Below are 16,627 nucleotides of genomic sequence, written 5' to 3'. Positions count from 1 at the left end.
TATATATATATATATATATATATATATATATATATATATATATATATTCATGTGGATTGTTGCTTAACATCTTTTTTATTAATTAAAGTACAGATTGCATACTATATATATACCATCAACTATTCAAATGATGTGTGTGTAGATTTACTCTCTAATCCAAATTAAGTGAATTGTCAAAAGTTTTTTTATAGTTCAAAATAAGTGAAATTTTCAAAGTTCAAGATAATTGTTACTAGGATTTTTGTTTCCGTATCTATCCTTTCTTTTAATGCTGTTATTAATTACTTTACGTTTGTTAAGAGAATAATTTAGGAATATTAATAATTAAAAAATTAGTCATTAATGTTGTCCTTAAATATTTTTGTTTAAGAGGAGAGTTATAATATATAAACTAGAGGAAGTACAATTGATTTCCCTAATACATAATTAATTATATTCAAAGAATGATACAATATAATTACTCTTCTAATTATTGCTCGTTAAGGAATGTGACAGGTGTGTACCAATTCACACATGGAGGGAATATAAAAGTTTTTGAATATTAAAAAAAAACTTATTACAGCCTTCGCATTTCACAAGGCCGTTTTAGGGTTTTGATTTTTTCTTTTTCCTTTGCTTTTGAATTTTATGTTTTTCTTGTTTGTCTAGGATTAGCAGGAGAACAATTTAGTCAAGTTCCTAATCTCTCAGGTATGTTCTCAAATTCAATCAGGGTTTTCTGTTAATTAATATATTTGTCCTCAATGCTTAAAAAATAATGTTTTTTTTTTCTTCAAGTAGGTAATGTACTCATTTGTGTTAAAAGCTTTTTATTGTCTTCTTTACTCCACATTAGTTTCATGTTCTCCTCGATTGTATCAATGGTATTAGAGTGATCCATCACCCATTGTGCCATGGAGGCGCCTGACCACTTAACTTGTCCTCAGGTGCAAGTTGGTATTTGTAAACAGTTAATCTACAGTTGGCAGATGCAATTATAGCATTGACTTATAGAGATTCAAAAATAATTTTTGAGATAAATACTAGAATGTACACCTAAGATTTGAATATCTAAAACAAATTTTGAACCCCATTGGCCACTACACTAGTATCTTACCTTATGTCAAGGGGATTCAACAATTTACACATAACTAGGAAAATTGGGTCTGCCATAATTGCACAGTATTTTTTTTTAGTGAAGGGGGTCCAATTGAATACATTGCGAGAAACTAGTTCCTCCACTAAATAAAAGCGCTAACTATCACTACTACCTATCCTAAATGGAATTGTCTCCTACAAATAGTAAGTTTAATTAAATATATAGTCGAGTTGATTGTTTCTTATAAAACTAGGGGTGAAGTAAATTCAAAACATAGCATTAATGAGAGGAAACCGATAAAGAGTTGTATAAATTCTAATGTTTATATCAAGCATGCTGCATTATACAAGCATTCTGCTGGTTAGGTCGCCAATATTTGTAGTTCTTACATTTATTTTCATATGAAGTATAGTTTTTATAGCCAAAAACAGTTTGCTTTCTGATGTGGACTTTGACATTTCTTTTCTTTATTATTTTTTTACAATTTCAGACTTTCATTGGTATCAACGGAGTTAGAGATTTCCAGCTAAATGTCAGCCAACGAGGAGGTTGGGGAGAGTCTTGCACTTGTTGTATATAATGAGAGTGCATCTACAATCAATGAAACTGGGCTTCAACTGTATCCAGTTTCTGAGAATGAATATGGTGAAGGTTTACCATATGCTCCTATGGATTGGCCAAATGTTGGTGATAAGTGGGGATGGAGGACAGGGAAAAGAGTTACAAACAAAGGCACCTTCAAAGATAGATATTTGTATCTTCCGGAGCGTTTTCAGGCACCGAAAAATGGAAAGGAAAATGCCTTTCGAAGTAAGGCTTTAGTAAAAAAATATCTCCAATCTGCGTACCCTGGTATGGATATTGATCAATTCTTTGCCTCATTCAGTTGGATGATTCCTTCAAAGCAATCGGCAAGCTCAAAAGGTTAGCTTCAACAAGGCTCTTCGGTATATATCTTGTAGAGATTTATTCAGTTGTTTGCATCACTTAAAAGAAGCAGTAATAACCACATGGCTCACTGTGTATACTAAACTTCAAAATAAATTTAATATTTACCGAGTTATGTGTAAGGATCGATTCCAAATCACATGTCTCACCTCTTGGCCTTTACACGTATGCATCCGTGTCCATGGACTTTGTTCCATCTCTAATCTTTACGTAGTAGTTTGTTTGTTTCCTTTTCTGTCAAATGTGAATGTTATGATACCAGTTACAAGTACTTGCAGTTTACCAAACAAAATGTGAAAATTCGTATAATATACTGCTAGGAGTAAACTTTGTTATGTTCTCATATTTAATGAGAGTATTTATTCTAATACTCATTGAGAAGTATTTTGAATATCCATTAATATAGATATATATTGGTTAAGCTTTGAGATTGCTCATTTTACTTTAGAAATTATTAAGGAAGTCATTGACATCCATTTTTCGTCGAATTGTGTATTATAGAAATCAAAATATATAAAAATGTAAACACAATTGTGTTGTCCGTACGGAAAGTATTTGGAATGGTTGTTGTATTTTGGAGAATGTAATTACCTGTTTTATAATTGTTTTATAATGTTTAATTATCCGCAACAGAAAAAATACGCAATTTAATCTAACAAAATGAGATTTAAAGAGGGTAAAGTGTATGTTGACCTTACTACTACTTAGGTAGAGAGATTATTTATGATAGATCCTCAGCTCAAGAGAAATAACAGTCATACGTAGTATAGAGAAAGAAATAACATAAATGAAAAATTTATAGCAAGATACTATAGACAATCTTACAAATCAACCTGAACAAAAGTAAAAAACAAGGTAAAACAATAATTGAACTACAAAAGGAAATGAATAATAATCAAACTCAAAGGTTGAAGGAGAGAAATAGTTGGAATTTTTAAGATATATCCAATTTCATTCACAAGGTTAAATGGAAATGCATTGTATATCTATTGATGCGGAAATATTGTGGATTAACTGGCACACAATCACAAACAAAGAAAAACTAGAGAAGAAGAATAACACAAGGATTTAATGAAGTTCAGTTAGGCTTACTCCTCCCGACAAAGCAGATAGAGTTTTTCATTATGAAAGAAAAAAAGAAGCTTACAATACTTAAGAATCTCTTAGACTATATTGTGTATCATGTCTTAGAATCCCCAAGTGGTAGGATTAGGAAAATACTATATTAATGGTGTGCTGCTTCTTTGTGTTCACTGGTAGATCCTGTAGGAAATATGGAAGGAAAATAGTATCTTTAGAGAATGTTCAAGTTCATTATAGGCTACTTAAGGCCACTTGAGATGATTACTATCATCAACTACATTTGTATTTATAGTAATAATGTAAATCAAATGTTTTGCACAAATAACTAAATACATGTATCACAATTTACTAGATACATGTATTACAAAATTCTAAAAAGACTTCTTGAAAAATTAACACGACTGATGGAAACACCATCATAATGTGGCTGGATACTTCCATTTGAAACACCCCCATGTCCAAGCTGCATCCTTCTCGAAACAGGAGAAAACGATCCTAGGATGTTATAATACCATCAATACGTTGATTTAGCTGCTATGGGATGGTTTTCATCAATTTCAGAGCCAGAGGCATAGCAAACATAGATACAATCCTTATAATCGACTGCAAAAAATTTGCCATTGAAATATACTACATCAGTAATTTGTCCATTGTAGGGCGATAGTCTGGTCCATAACAAATCACCTGGTCTCCATAGAGTGAGGAAACTGAAGTCTCCCTCAATGATCATTAGTCAGATGTATGAGAAGGATTAGCTGACAAAAATACTTTATGGATAGAGATTGCTCGTGAGAAAGTGACGTGTCCACAATATTCATTATTTCTCGAATGGCACTTGGTATAGAATTTTATCTGGCAGCTGGATTTCAACACCAGAAAATGGATGCAACAGACTTGTTTCGTTCTGGCCTATTCAGAATGTTACAAGTCATCTCATCGACTCAACACACCTTTTTCCCCTAGAACCAGAAGATTGGAGTTAAGCTCAGACCAATCAGACATTTTTTCAGTTTTAAGTCTTAACTAACTAAACGATTCAAATAAATAGTTGGAAAATACCTAAATTTAAGTGAATCGAGTTTCTGGCGAACACGGAGGATAGTAAGGATTCAGCCGGAGATGGAAGCTGAGAGCGGCGGATCTACCACTGAACACAGAGAAGCAGTTAATATAGTATTTTCCTAATCCTAAAAGAACAATATTCTCCTTTTCCAAATTTATTAGTACAAAGGGTCTCCTAATTAAACTAATACTAATTATAGTTACCTAAAATAAACAAGAGAATATAATTGAAAACATAATTAACAAATCTTCCCTTTGGCTTGAATTCCTTTCATCAATTGAAATAAAACATATCTGCCTTGCTCCAAGCCCTCCACAGGGCTAACTGAGTACAAGTCACACCAATCAAGTCTAGGCATCGTATCTCCTGTATTATTATGTATAGATACTTTCTTTACATCAACAACCCCTTTAGATACAACATCTCAGACAATATGATGTTTGACTACCTGTTGTCCCATTGGCAACGAACCAAGCTTCCATGTTTGATTCTTTTGAAGAGACTCGATCTTTTCACCCATAGCACCAACCCAACAATCTACTTTTGAACCAGAAATAGCTTCTTTATATCTATTAGTACCATGCATGTCAATGGTCTCTGCCACTGATGATAAAGCAAATTCTATAAAATTTGCACATCTAAAAGGTTTTCAGTAACCACGTTTGCAAATCTTTTTTGTTGGTTGATTACTCTCTTTTTCCTACCTGTTATATGCTTGTTGTTGTATAGGTGCATCATAATTATCATATTCATTAATGTATTGCACCTCCTTTACTTTTGAACTATTGGGTGATCTAGCAGAGATTCAAGTTCTACCTCTATGCGGTCACTAACACCGTAATTTGTTTCTGCTATTGCCTTTTCTTATAACTGTCTACTGATGCATATTCATTGAATATCACATCCGTGCTAGTAATTAACCCCGGAGTCTTTTCTTCTGTGCACTACAATCTGTAACTTTTCATCCCAGTTGCATACCCTAGAAATATGCACTTCTTTGAACTCGGCTCAAGTTTTACATCCCTTACATGAGCATAAGCAGAAAACCCAAAATATTCTTAAATTTGAATCAGCAGACCAACCGGATCAAACTTCAAAGGGAGTTTTAAGCGCAATGTATTGACTCATATATCCAAGTCGCAAATGTCACAATTGGGATTGATTCAGATCACTCTTCCCAGCACTACAATTGTTTCTCCTTCAACTTCACTGGCTTGTAGATAACAAAGTCCAGAATGAAGCTTACCCTTCATGAGTACCATGGAGCCTTTACATAATTTTGTTAGTACTAGAAACTAGCAAGAAAAAAGGACTTAGTTCAAAAGCAGTTATTTTCATTCATATATCATATCTCAAAAAAAAAAAAACATATATCTACATAAGCTTTTACAAAGTATGTAGAGGACCATTCATATCCAACCACTATTGACTTTCTAGCAGAATGTATTCCATAATCCAAGGACTACCTTTCCTTTATATACTAAACATAATATTTAAAAAGAACTATTAAACAAAAACCATCTAAAAAAATCTCATTTTCTAACACTCCTCCTTGAGATTTTTCTTGGACCCCAACTTAGCCCTTAAAACTTCAAATTTGCCCTTAGGAAGAGCCTTGGTCATAATGTCTGCAATCTGCTGATCTGAGTTGCAATGAACAAGTTTAACTTCGCCATCCTTCTCTGCTTGCCTGATAGCGTAAAACTTTACATTTATATGCTTTTAACGACCATGTTGCACTGAATTTTCGGCCATAGATATTACTGATTTGTTGTCAACCTTAATGTAGTAGCTTCAATGTCATTTTTTGCTCCAGATCACGTAGAATATTTCTTAACCATAGAGACTGATTAGTTGCACCAGCAGCAGCGATGTATTCTGCTTATGCAGAAGATAAAGCTACCATCTCTTGCTTCTTTGAATTCCATGAGAACATGCCTGAACCAAGTGTAAAAGCATATCAAGAAGTGCTTTTCATATCATCGACGCTTCCTGCCCAATCACTATCTGAGTAACCCATCAGTTGCCCTTGCTCTTCCCTTTTAAACAAAATACCATAATCAGCAGTTCCATTGATATATCTCAACGTTTGTTTAGCAACACCAAGATGAACTTGACTTGGAGCTTGCATAAACCTCGATAGTAGACTTGCTGCAAACATGAGATCGGGTCTTGTTGCTGTCAAATACAGCAAACTACCAATCAAGAATATCCAATTGAAATAAAACATATCTGCCTTGCTCCAAGCCCTGCACAGGGCTAACTGAGTACAAGTCACACCAATCAAGTCTAGGCAATGCCTAAAATTATTGGTCCAGACTGTCTTGGTCATCGTATCTCCTGTATTATTATGTGTAGATACTTTCTTTACATCAACAACCCCTTTAGATACAACATCTCAGACAATATGATGTTTGACTACCTTTTGTCCCCTTGGAAATGAACCAAGCTTCCATGTTTGATTCTTTTGAAGAGACTCGATATTTTCACCCATAGCACCAACCCAACGATCTACTTTTGAACCAGAAATAGCTTCTTTATATCTATTAGTACCATGCATGTCAATGGTCTCTGCAATTGATGATAAAGCAAATTCTATAAAATTTGCATATCTAAAAGGTTTTCAGTAACCACGTTTGCAAATCTTTTTTGTTGGTTGATCACTCTCTTTTTCCTACCAATTGCAATGTTATATGATTGTTGTTGTATAGGTGCATCATAATTATCATATTCATTAATGTATTGCACCTCCTTTACTTTTGAACTATTGGGTGATCTAGTAGAGATTCAAGTTCTACCTCTATGCGGTCACTAACACCGTAATTTGTTTCTGCTATTGCCTTTTTCTTGTAACTGTCTACTGATGCATATTCATGGAATATCACATCCGTGCTAATAATTAACCCCGGAGTCTTTTCTTGTATGCACTACAATCTGTAACTTTTCACTCAAGTTGCATACCCTAGAAATATGCACTTCTTTGAACTCGGCTCAAGTTTTACATCCCTTACATTAGCATAAGCAGAACACCCAAAATATTCTTACATTTGAATCAGCAGACCAAACTTCAAAGGGAGTTTTAAACGCAATATCTGTAGATGGAGATCTATTGACCAAATAACAAGTTGTATTGATGACTTCAGCCCAAAAATCCTTGATAACACATGAAAGCATACTTCATGCTTATTACAAAGTGTTCTGTTCATGTGTTCTGGAACACCATTTTGTTGTGGTTTTCCAATGCAAATGTGGTGTCTCACTATGCCTTCTTTATTGAAGACGTTATTGAACTCTAAGTTGCAAATTCCAACCTATTCTTAGTTCGAGACGTTAAACTTTTCTTTCGATTTGCCTCTCAAAGATCGTCTTCCATTTAAAAAATGTTAAAAATTCCTCATATTTTATTTTCAATAAATACACCATACCATCCTTGAGAAATCGCCAATCAAAATCATGAAGTACCTTGCACCACTTTTCGAGGGAATTATGTTTAAACCCCACAAGTCCAAATGTATATAATCTCACTTGTCTTTGGTCTTGTGTAAAGCCTTCTTGCTGAACATCACCCTTGTTTGCATACCAAACACACAATGCTCACAAAAATTTAAAGCTTGATTTATGTAACCATCCAACAATTTTTTCTTGTTCAACAAAGACAATCCCTTGTCACTCATTGACTCATATATCCAAGTCGCAAATGCAGTTATTTTCATTCATATATCATATCTCAAAGAAAAACACATATATCTACATAAGCTTTTACAGAGTATGTAGAGGACTATACATATCCAACCTATTGACTTTCTAACAGAACGTATTCCATAAACCAAGGACTACCTTTCCTTTACATACTAAACATAATATTTAAAAAGAACTATTAAATAAAAAACATCTAAAAAAAATCTCATTCTCCGACACTCCTTGAGATTTTTCTTGGACCCCAACTTAGCCCTTCTCATTCTAAATAAAAAACATCCTTCTCTGCATGCCTGATAGCGTGAAACTTCACATTTATATGCTTTTTACGACCATGTTGCACTAAATTTTCGGCCATAGATATTACTGATTTGTTGTCAACCTTAATGTAGTAGCTTCAATGTCATTTTTTGCTCCAGATCACGTAGAATATTTCTTAACCATAGAGACTGATTAGTTGCACCAGCAGCGGCGATGTATTCTGCTTCTGCAGAAGGTAAAGCTACCATCTCTTGCTTCTTTGAATTTCATGAGAACATGCCTGAACCAAGTGTAAAAGCATATCCAGAAGTGCTTTTCATATCATCGACGCTTCCTGCCCAATCACTATCTGAGTAACCCATCAGTTGCCCTTGCTCTTCCCTTTTAAACAAAATACCATAATCAGCAGTTCCATCGATATATCTCAACGTTTGTTTAGCAACACCAACATGAACTTGACTTGGAGCTTGCATAAACCTCGATAGTAGACTTGCTGCAAACATGAGATCGGGTCTTGTTGCTGTCGAATACAGCAAACTACCAATCAAACTTCTATGAACTGTTGGATCAGTGACCCCCTTCAAACTTCGAAATCTTTTCATTGTGAACCAGTGTGGTCGGTACAGGCTTGCACCTCTCTATCTTAAACCTTTCAAGAATATCCAATGCATATTTTCTCAGAGAAATAAATATTCCAACAGTAGCTTCATGAATCTCCATTCCCAAAAAGTAACTCATTCACCCAAATCTGACATTTCGAACTTGGTCTCCATTTCTTGCACGAACTGATTCACCATAGCTTTATTGCTTCCTGTTACCAAGATCAACAACATAGAGTGACACCACAAACACGTCTCCTCCTTAAGCCTTCTTTACATATAAAGTGGCTTCATTTTCACTTCTCTTGAAGCCACGTTGAATGAGATGATCATCAATCTTACTGTACCATGCTCGAGGAGCCTGTTTTAGTCGATACAATGCCTTATGAAGTCGGTAGACTTTATCCTCCATTCTTGCAACTTGAAAGCCTTCTGGTTGATCAACATAGATCTCCTCCCGCAACAATCCATTTAAGAATGCTGATTTCACATAAATGATACAGCTTCCAATTTGACTGAGCTGCGAAAGCAAATAGCAGCTTGTATCATGTCGTGCAACAGGTGCAAACGTGTCTCCATCACAACAAGCCTGGCTTTGTATTTATAAACTGAGCTATCTGGATTGATTTGGTTCTACAAACCCACTTCCAAGTATCATTCTTTTCCATCATACCAATCTTCTCCCTCATGGCTTCAATTTAAACTTCATGTCTTGATGCTTCTTGATAGCTATTTGGTTCCGATATTGCAACTTTACATCTTTCATATATCTCGAAAAAGGACCTTGTCTTCAAAATTGGTGAATCAAGTGAGGATTCCCCGTCTGATTCTTCGTCTTCTTCCAGAGTTTGGGACCCAAATGATTTGGTTTAAGGCAGCGGACTCAAGTTCTAAAAAAAAATGCATTATATTTCTCAATTTGCTCCTTATCCCAGTTCCAATAAGCATGCTCATTCACGACTACATCTCTTCGGATTGTAATACATTTTTTTGCAAGTTGAAAACTCTAAAACGCTTGGCTTGTGATGAATAACCAATAAAGATCCCCAATTCACCTTTTGGTTCAAGTTTGCTTCTTTTCACAGAAGGAACATGAGTGTAGCATATTGAACCAAAAACTTTTAGATGCTTTGCAGATGGTTGTATTCCACTCCATGCCTCAATAGGAGTCTTTTCATCCACAAAAACTTTTAGATGTTTTGCAGATGGTTGTATTCCACTCCATGCCTCAATAGGAGTCTTTTCATCCACAGCTTTTGTTGGCAGCCTATTTAACAGATACGTTGAAGTATGAATAGCTTCTCCCAAAAGCTTTGTGGTAGTTTCTTTTCCAGCAACACACATCTAGCCATTTCAACTGTTGTTTTGTTCTTCCTCTTCGAGATTTTCATTTTGTTCGGGCAAATATATTACTTTCAATTCGTGATCAATACCCATATCTTCACAATACTTATGAACTCATTTGAACTGTGAGTTGTCATCGACCTACCAACCGACGGACCAGTCAGCGGTCCATCCTGGTGAACCATGGTTGGTGGTCAGAGACTTTTGTCTTGACCTCAGGTTCCAAGACTACGGTTCGTGGACCCACCTACGGTCCGTAGGTCCAACTGTGGTCCATGCCTGGACAATTCCTAAGGCACCCATCCATGGACCCACCTACTGTCTGTGGCCCACACCACGGACTGTGGGTGTCCCTTGTGGATGGCACCGGGGAGTTATAAAATTTGTTAAGCTTTCCTCTTTCGAAGACGGGGTGTTACACTTTTGGAAAACTTATCATTATGCCCCTCTCGATAATCGTCCCAATTCATGCTTTTCACTTTTTTAGTTTATGAAGTTGGTTTTAAAATTGGATTGGAAAGTTGAAACTTTTGGAAGCTTTAGAGTTTTGGACAGCTCAAGTTGTTAAAAGTTGCTATTGGCAACAATCGGAACTACGTGTCTCGAAAGGGTATTTAGTCTGTTCCATCAGCTCCAAACTGCAGAATTTGGTTGTTTTCCATTATGGGGTCATTTTCGTGGATTTGAGCCCTTGAGTTGGAAGTTTAAGTATAATTAGGCCAATAGTTGACTTTGGTCAACATACGAGTTTGAACACTAAGATTGGAATTCTGATGACACCACTGGATTAGAGGGATGTTTTAGTCCTACATAAGATCTTGGTTGAGATTTTAGAGGTTTCGAGGGCAGTTTAGTGTTTTTGAGTAGAAGTTAGTTTATTGCAACTTAAATGGATACTTATGGAGACTTTGTATCCGTGTTCCGGCGTTCCATTGAGTCTGGAACGTCGAGTTTAATTGGGTAGCATATCTGGTTTGTGTGTGCGAAATTCCGAATGAATCTCGAGGGTTCATTAGGTGATTTTGTTGAGTCTTTGTGTTCGCTGATGTGTTGTATCTGATGCATGTTAAGTATTCTTTGTGATCGCGAGGCTCTTGGTTGCGGTCACATTGGGATGTGGTCTTGTGCTTCACGATCGCATGGAGGATTTTGCAATCGCAATAGCATCTTGAGCATCCTGATCGCGTGGCCCTGTGTCACAATCACAATGGTCAATTAATGAGTTGACCAGCATTACTCATCAGAATGGGTCGCGATTGGGAAGGGTAAAAGTGACCTGGATAGATTCTTCTTTCCAAAATCATGGATTCATCCTTATTTCACCATTTCTGAACTTCGGGAGCTCGGTAAAGGCAATAAAAAAGGGGCTTTTCGAGATTCTTCAATTGGGTAACGATATTTAACTCCCCGTCTTTATTACCCATTGTTTACTTCAAGATTTATTACCCCATCAGTAGAGGCTATTTAAATCCTAATTTCGAAGTCAAACATTTCGAGTTTTCTCAAGAATTTGGATTTTTAGGAAAATGGTGATCTGAACTTGGTTTCCTATTCATTACAAGTACCTAGTCAGTCCACACAAATTTATATTTTTTTATTCCCTTTTGGTGGATCTTTTTGTTTTGAAGTGAATTTTGTCCATGATTATACCGTGCGCAACGGAGCTTCGTTGAAAATTACACCATATAGATAGGGAAAATGATTTTTTTTGCATATCTGTAAGTTGTTGAATCTGCTTGGCATAAAAACTATTGAAATTCTGGCTCCGCCACTACTGGTAGTTTACTAACCTTATGCCAATTTTTTTTCATTATTTAGATATTGGTTTTGACTCAGATACAAAAGAGAGGACTGCATCTTCAGGGACAAAAATGCAGCCTTTACTGTCTGATTCTCCTTTCGGAGTCATTACTTGTAAGGCTGGAAACCGAATCTGTAGCAGTTTAACAGCAGAAAATCCTTTGACGAGCACCAGATTTTGTGATCTCTGTTGCAGTGAGCCTGGTTTTTGCGGAGACTGCTGTTGTATACTTTGCAGGAAGCTTATTGTTTTGGACTATGATGGGTACAGTTACATCCGATGTGAAGGTACAGTAGTTGATGGCCACATATGTGGACATGTTTCCCATCTAGAGTGTGCACTACGAGCTTACATGGCTGGGACAGTCAAAGGAAGCATCAATTTGAATGCAGAGTATCTCTGTCGATATTGTGATTCAAGGACGGATTTGGTTCCACATGCTTTGAAGCTTTTAAGCATTTGCACATCTGTTGCTTCTTATGATGACATCAAAAAGATTTTGAATCTTGGCATTCGTATTTTGTGTGACTCACAAAAAAGTAGTGCAAAAGAGTTGTTGGATCGTATTGAATCAATCAATGCAAAGGTATAGCTAATTGATTAATGGTACTTTGTTTCCTATGATGCTATCTTTTTTTTCCAGTTTTGAGGTTTCGTTACTAGAATAACCAATTTGATAATCATATCAGCTTGTGAAAGGAGTCGGCATTCAAGATGCATTGAAAAGGGAAAACTGTGGGGATAGCACTGGTAACTTCTTTATCTTGTCATAGTCTTGTTTGTGTTGACCTGTCACTTCGACTTGAATATCTGTATTTGAGCGAGATATTTATGTGCAAATGTGTTTATTTTGTTTTAAGTATAGTCTATTTCATGATAAAAATATATACATCTGTGCATTGTAAGTTATGTCTATTTCAGTGCTTCCTGTTGTCCACAAATACCAAAAACGCTTGGTGCAAACTAAACTGCAATATGACAAGAAAATAAAATTGGAGTGCCTTGGAAAGAGTATGAAAGAGGAATTATTTGTTGCATGATCTGTATCACCACATTAGTATGTGAAACAAAAGAGGATGGTGTGGGGTGAGGAGGTGAATCGAAATTATTTTCGAATGTTAGTCAAGTTATAATTGGTCGACTGTTGATTTCTTCAAGTCGATTACCCTAGAGTTTAGACAATTAGATAAAACAACATATTATATAAGGCATAAAGAGATAAAAGACACAGTTGACACAGATTTTTATACTAGTTCAGATCACCGATGTGGTGCCTAATCCAGTCCCCTTGGGTTTCCTTAGAGTTTGAATGTTAATAGTTAGACAGATAGCTAGCCAGTTGTTATCCTCGAGAAGTTTCACATTCTTCTTCTTATAAAACAGAAAAGTAGTCGAAAGATAATCTTATTCATTCAGTACCCACACTTTTAAATACGACAGATAAGAATAACCTACAGCTACACTTAAGGAAACCAACTACTACCTGAACTCCTAAAAAATAGGGGGAGTCATCTATTGATACTCTAAAATAGTATTTGTTACAGGAACTAATAATTAGAGTAACTAATGATTAATACACCCACTCAAGTTAGGCGTAGTGCAACAATGCCTAACTTGGAACAACACTATTCAAAGGCTGGTTTTGGCAAGGGCTTGGTAAATCCTAAATGTATCAGCAAGTTGATCACAAGCGTAAGTGTGTGTAACAAGACCTCGTGTGCTTGAACTTGGTTCCTAACATAACAGAACTTGGGACCTAGCTGTTATTCTGTTTGGTGTGGGATCTGGTTTTGTTGCTTGATATGGCCACTCATAGAGTCCATTCTTATTCCGATCTTGTACCAGTGGCTTTTGGGAATGCAGGTCCTTCCAAATAAAAGTAATAGGAAAAAACTCAGCAGATGTCAGATTGTCTTGACGAAACTTGGCGGACAAAAATCAAGTTTTTTTTATTGATGAGGACAAAGAGTGTTAGAAATTAAAGCCTAAAAGCAGAATTAGATGCTTGTATAAGAGATTGAACCAGTATGAGTTATAGAAATGGTTTTACACTCACCCATGGATATGCCCTCATTGCCTGTATACTCTTCAAGATTGTGCGGATCAGTGGTGACATGATGAGTCCCGCCAGAATCCAAAACCCAAGACCAGAAGTAAAGTTGGCCTTAGCTTCAAAACGTCGATTCAAAACAATATACATCTGCAGTGTGACCTAATTTTTGGCACAGTTGGCAGCAGACAGATGGTCTCGAATTCGACCTCCAGTCTTGCTTACTGTTGTTGCTGGACTTTTGAGTTACAGGAGGTTTCCATTGTTGATTGTTGAAGTGATTAAGATTGTTCCTATAAGACTTGGATGGCATGTTCACCTTCTGTGTGACAGCAGTTGTGATCATGGAAGATAAAAAGTTCATAATCTGTAAGCTTGTGAAACAACTCTTCAAAACTCAAGGAAGAATCCCTTGATCTTATGGAAGCAGAGATTTCACGGTACTCAGGGCCAGTCCGCTAAAAATCTTAACAATAAGTTCATCATCTCTTACAGCTAAACTTAAGGAAACTAACTAGTACCTGAACTCATAACAATAAGGGGGTCTTCTATTGATACTCTAATAATTACAGACAGTAACTAATGCTTGATACTTTTGTGATGATGATCTGCTTTTATATTGCGTGGCTGCTTCTTTACCGATGCTTGGACGGAATAGAATTAATATTAATTCGCTGATCTTCAACTAATCTTTGATCTGGAATGTCACTGAATTTGATCTGAGAAGAAGAGAAGTTGCGCAATCTTCTTCTCTGATTTTCAGTGTTTTACTCCTAAGGGATTTTCTCGCTCATAGTCAAATTTGTTCGGCTTGTTCTTTCTTGTGGTTAGCGTGTGTTCTTTCTCCTTCATTCAAATCTATCTTAGACAATTCATTCTTCCTTGATTCATGCCTTCATTTCACAGATTTTGGATGTCTCATTTTTTTTTTTGACACACATCATTTTGGATGAAGCTAACGTTATTGGTTCTCTGCCTTTAGCAATACTGCTTAGATTTCAGCCTATCTGTTAGGCTGATTTATGCAGATAGATATTGTTGTTATTGTTCTTGTGATTCTTCTTGTTGGGCTTGATGGGCAACCATATTTTCTAAAGATGATTGTCTATTCGTATTTCTGGAATCTTGATTTAGTGCTCAATTTGTTATTATTATCGTATCTTGTGGCAATTCATACCCTACATATTTCTAATGTCATGTAGGATTCTTTTAATCCTTCAAATTTTGGACAATGATTTTCATGAAGTTAATTTCTGTATTTTTCAGCTAACTGTGGTACCTCGCAAGATCAAAATCTCAGTCAGAAGAGAAAGACACTGGATGACTCAAATCAGCCTGAACTTTGATTGTAAAGTTACCCTTATGGGAGGCAACAAGTACACAGTGGAATGTGCAAGCTAGTCCCAACTTCAGCGTTACAAAAAATGATTTGGTATTATGATTTGATACATTGCTACTCGTACATTAATACATTATCACCATGTGCTCAAAAGAAAGAGCCCAAGTGTTTTCATTATTTCAATGGAACTATATACCTTGTTGTTTAAGTAAACATACATATGTATGTTACAATTGCCAAGAACTTGTTGTTTTGCGTATGTACTATTTCATACTAACTTTGGACATATGGTGTTCAAAACTTTATCCAATATTTGAAGTTTTATATGACTGAAGTTTAGATATATAGTATACATGATTGAAGTTTCGTCATAAGCATATATTCTGATATACTAATTGTTTGTGTAATTGATACATCAAATATGAAAAAGTTAACTATTGTACAAAAATAAGTTGGTCAGCGTCTCTACACACACAAGCTCTGTCTACAAATACTGTTGTGGCCAGCTCCGGCATAGTCGAAGCAGGCAACCTGTACCTCCATGCATCCACATTCAGTTTTTCATCCTCATCACCATCTCCATTTCCTTTTCTTACAACGATCTTTGTTACCCCAGGATGAATCTCTACTGCCTGTGCCCTCACTTGTCCATCCCCAGCTCCTTCTAGTTCGATTTTCGCCACGAAACCGAAGAATCCTTCCTTCTCTTCCACCGCCACATTTGCATCAGAACGGAACGGCAATTGCAGAAAGTAGTTAAATACATGAGGAAGTCTCCGGAGTTTCTTCATTGCGGAATTAGGAATGTGTTGTTGCTGTTCTGAAAAATTTGAATCAATTCCTCCAATTTTTGTTTTCAGGGAGAGAGGATGTGCTCTCATACCCTGAATTGTTGAGGTTAAAACGATAAGAAGAAGACAAATGTTGATAAGATTCAAAACTCCAATAGGGCAATTTGGGATTCTATTGACCTAAGTGTGTATCCAATAGGGCAATTACCTTGTTAGGGATTACACTCGACGAAATCCATGAACGAATTCTTGGTGTTCTCGCGTCTTCTTCTCCCTTCTCCTCTTTTCTTCTTTCTCTTAAATCCCTAACTTATTCTCTAAATGTGAAAATTGATTGGGATCAGCTTAGACCCCAACTTATTACCCTTAAAACGAATATAATAATTAATTTAGGAAAAGACCAAAACACCCTTAACAAATCCGGATTTGGAATTTCCTCTGCTCAACAGCCCAACTTCTAGAAGTCATATCTCCCTCATACAACCTCGGAATTTCGCAAACTTGAAGTCGTTCGAAAGATCTTCCGACGAGATTTCGATTCATATAAAGAAGGCACAATACATATATTGGACCC

The 16,627-nt window shown here is 36.0% G+C and overlaps 2 protein-coding genes across 2 annotated transcripts; one reads left to right on the top strand and one right to left on the bottom strand.

Moving 5' to 3' along the window:
- The first annotated feature begins 1,608 nt into the window (after positions 1-1,608).
- Positions 1,609-15,269, top strand: LOC107022368. Its single transcript, XM_027917950.1, has 4 exons — positions 1,609-2,002; positions 11,891-12,459; positions 12,563-12,623; positions 15,190-15,269. The coding sequence occupies exons 1-4, from the start codon at positions 1,609-1,611 to the stop codon at positions 15,267-15,269; spliced, it is 1,104 nt and encodes a 367-aa protein (XP_027773751.1).
- Positions 15,270-15,598: 329 nt separating this feature from the next.
- Positions 15,599-16,331, bottom strand: LOC114077518. The gene has a single exon (XM_027917475.1). The coding sequence runs from the start codon at positions 16,141-16,143 to the stop codon at positions 15,697-15,699; it is 447 nt and encodes a 148-aa protein (XP_027773276.1). The 5' UTR covers positions 16,144-16,331; the 3' UTR covers positions 15,599-15,696.
- Positions 16,332-16,627: the final 296 nt, after the last annotated feature.

This window comes from Solanum pennellii, chromosome 6 (assembly GCF_001406875.1).
Source record: "Solanum pennellii chromosome 6, SPENNV200".
Classification (NCBI taxonomy): Eukaryota; Viridiplantae; Streptophyta; class Magnoliopsida; order Solanales; family Solanaceae; genus Solanum; species Solanum pennellii.
The sequence above is the reverse complement of the archived record's forward strand: the minus strand, read 5'-3'. Positions and strand labels throughout refer to the sequence as shown.

Excerpts from the sequence above, each read along its gene's own strand:
- LOC107022368 (XM_027917950.1), top strand. The coding sequence starts at position 1,609 with ATGTCAGCCAACGAGGAGGTTGGGGAGAGTCTTGCACTTGTTGTATAT. Across the intron at positions 2,003-11,890 it reads GCAATCGGCAAGCTCAAAAG|ATATTGGTTTTGACTCAGAT; the intron begins GTTAGCTTCAAC and ends TTCATTATTTAG. Across the intron at positions 12,460-12,562 it reads TTGAATCAATCAATGCAAAG|CTTGTGAAAGGAGTCGGCAT; the intron begins GTATAGCTAATT and ends TAATCATATCAG.
- LOC114077518 (XM_027917475.1), bottom strand. The coding sequence starts at position 16,143 with ATGAGAGCACATCCTCTCTCCCTGAAAACAAAAATTGGAGGAATTGAT.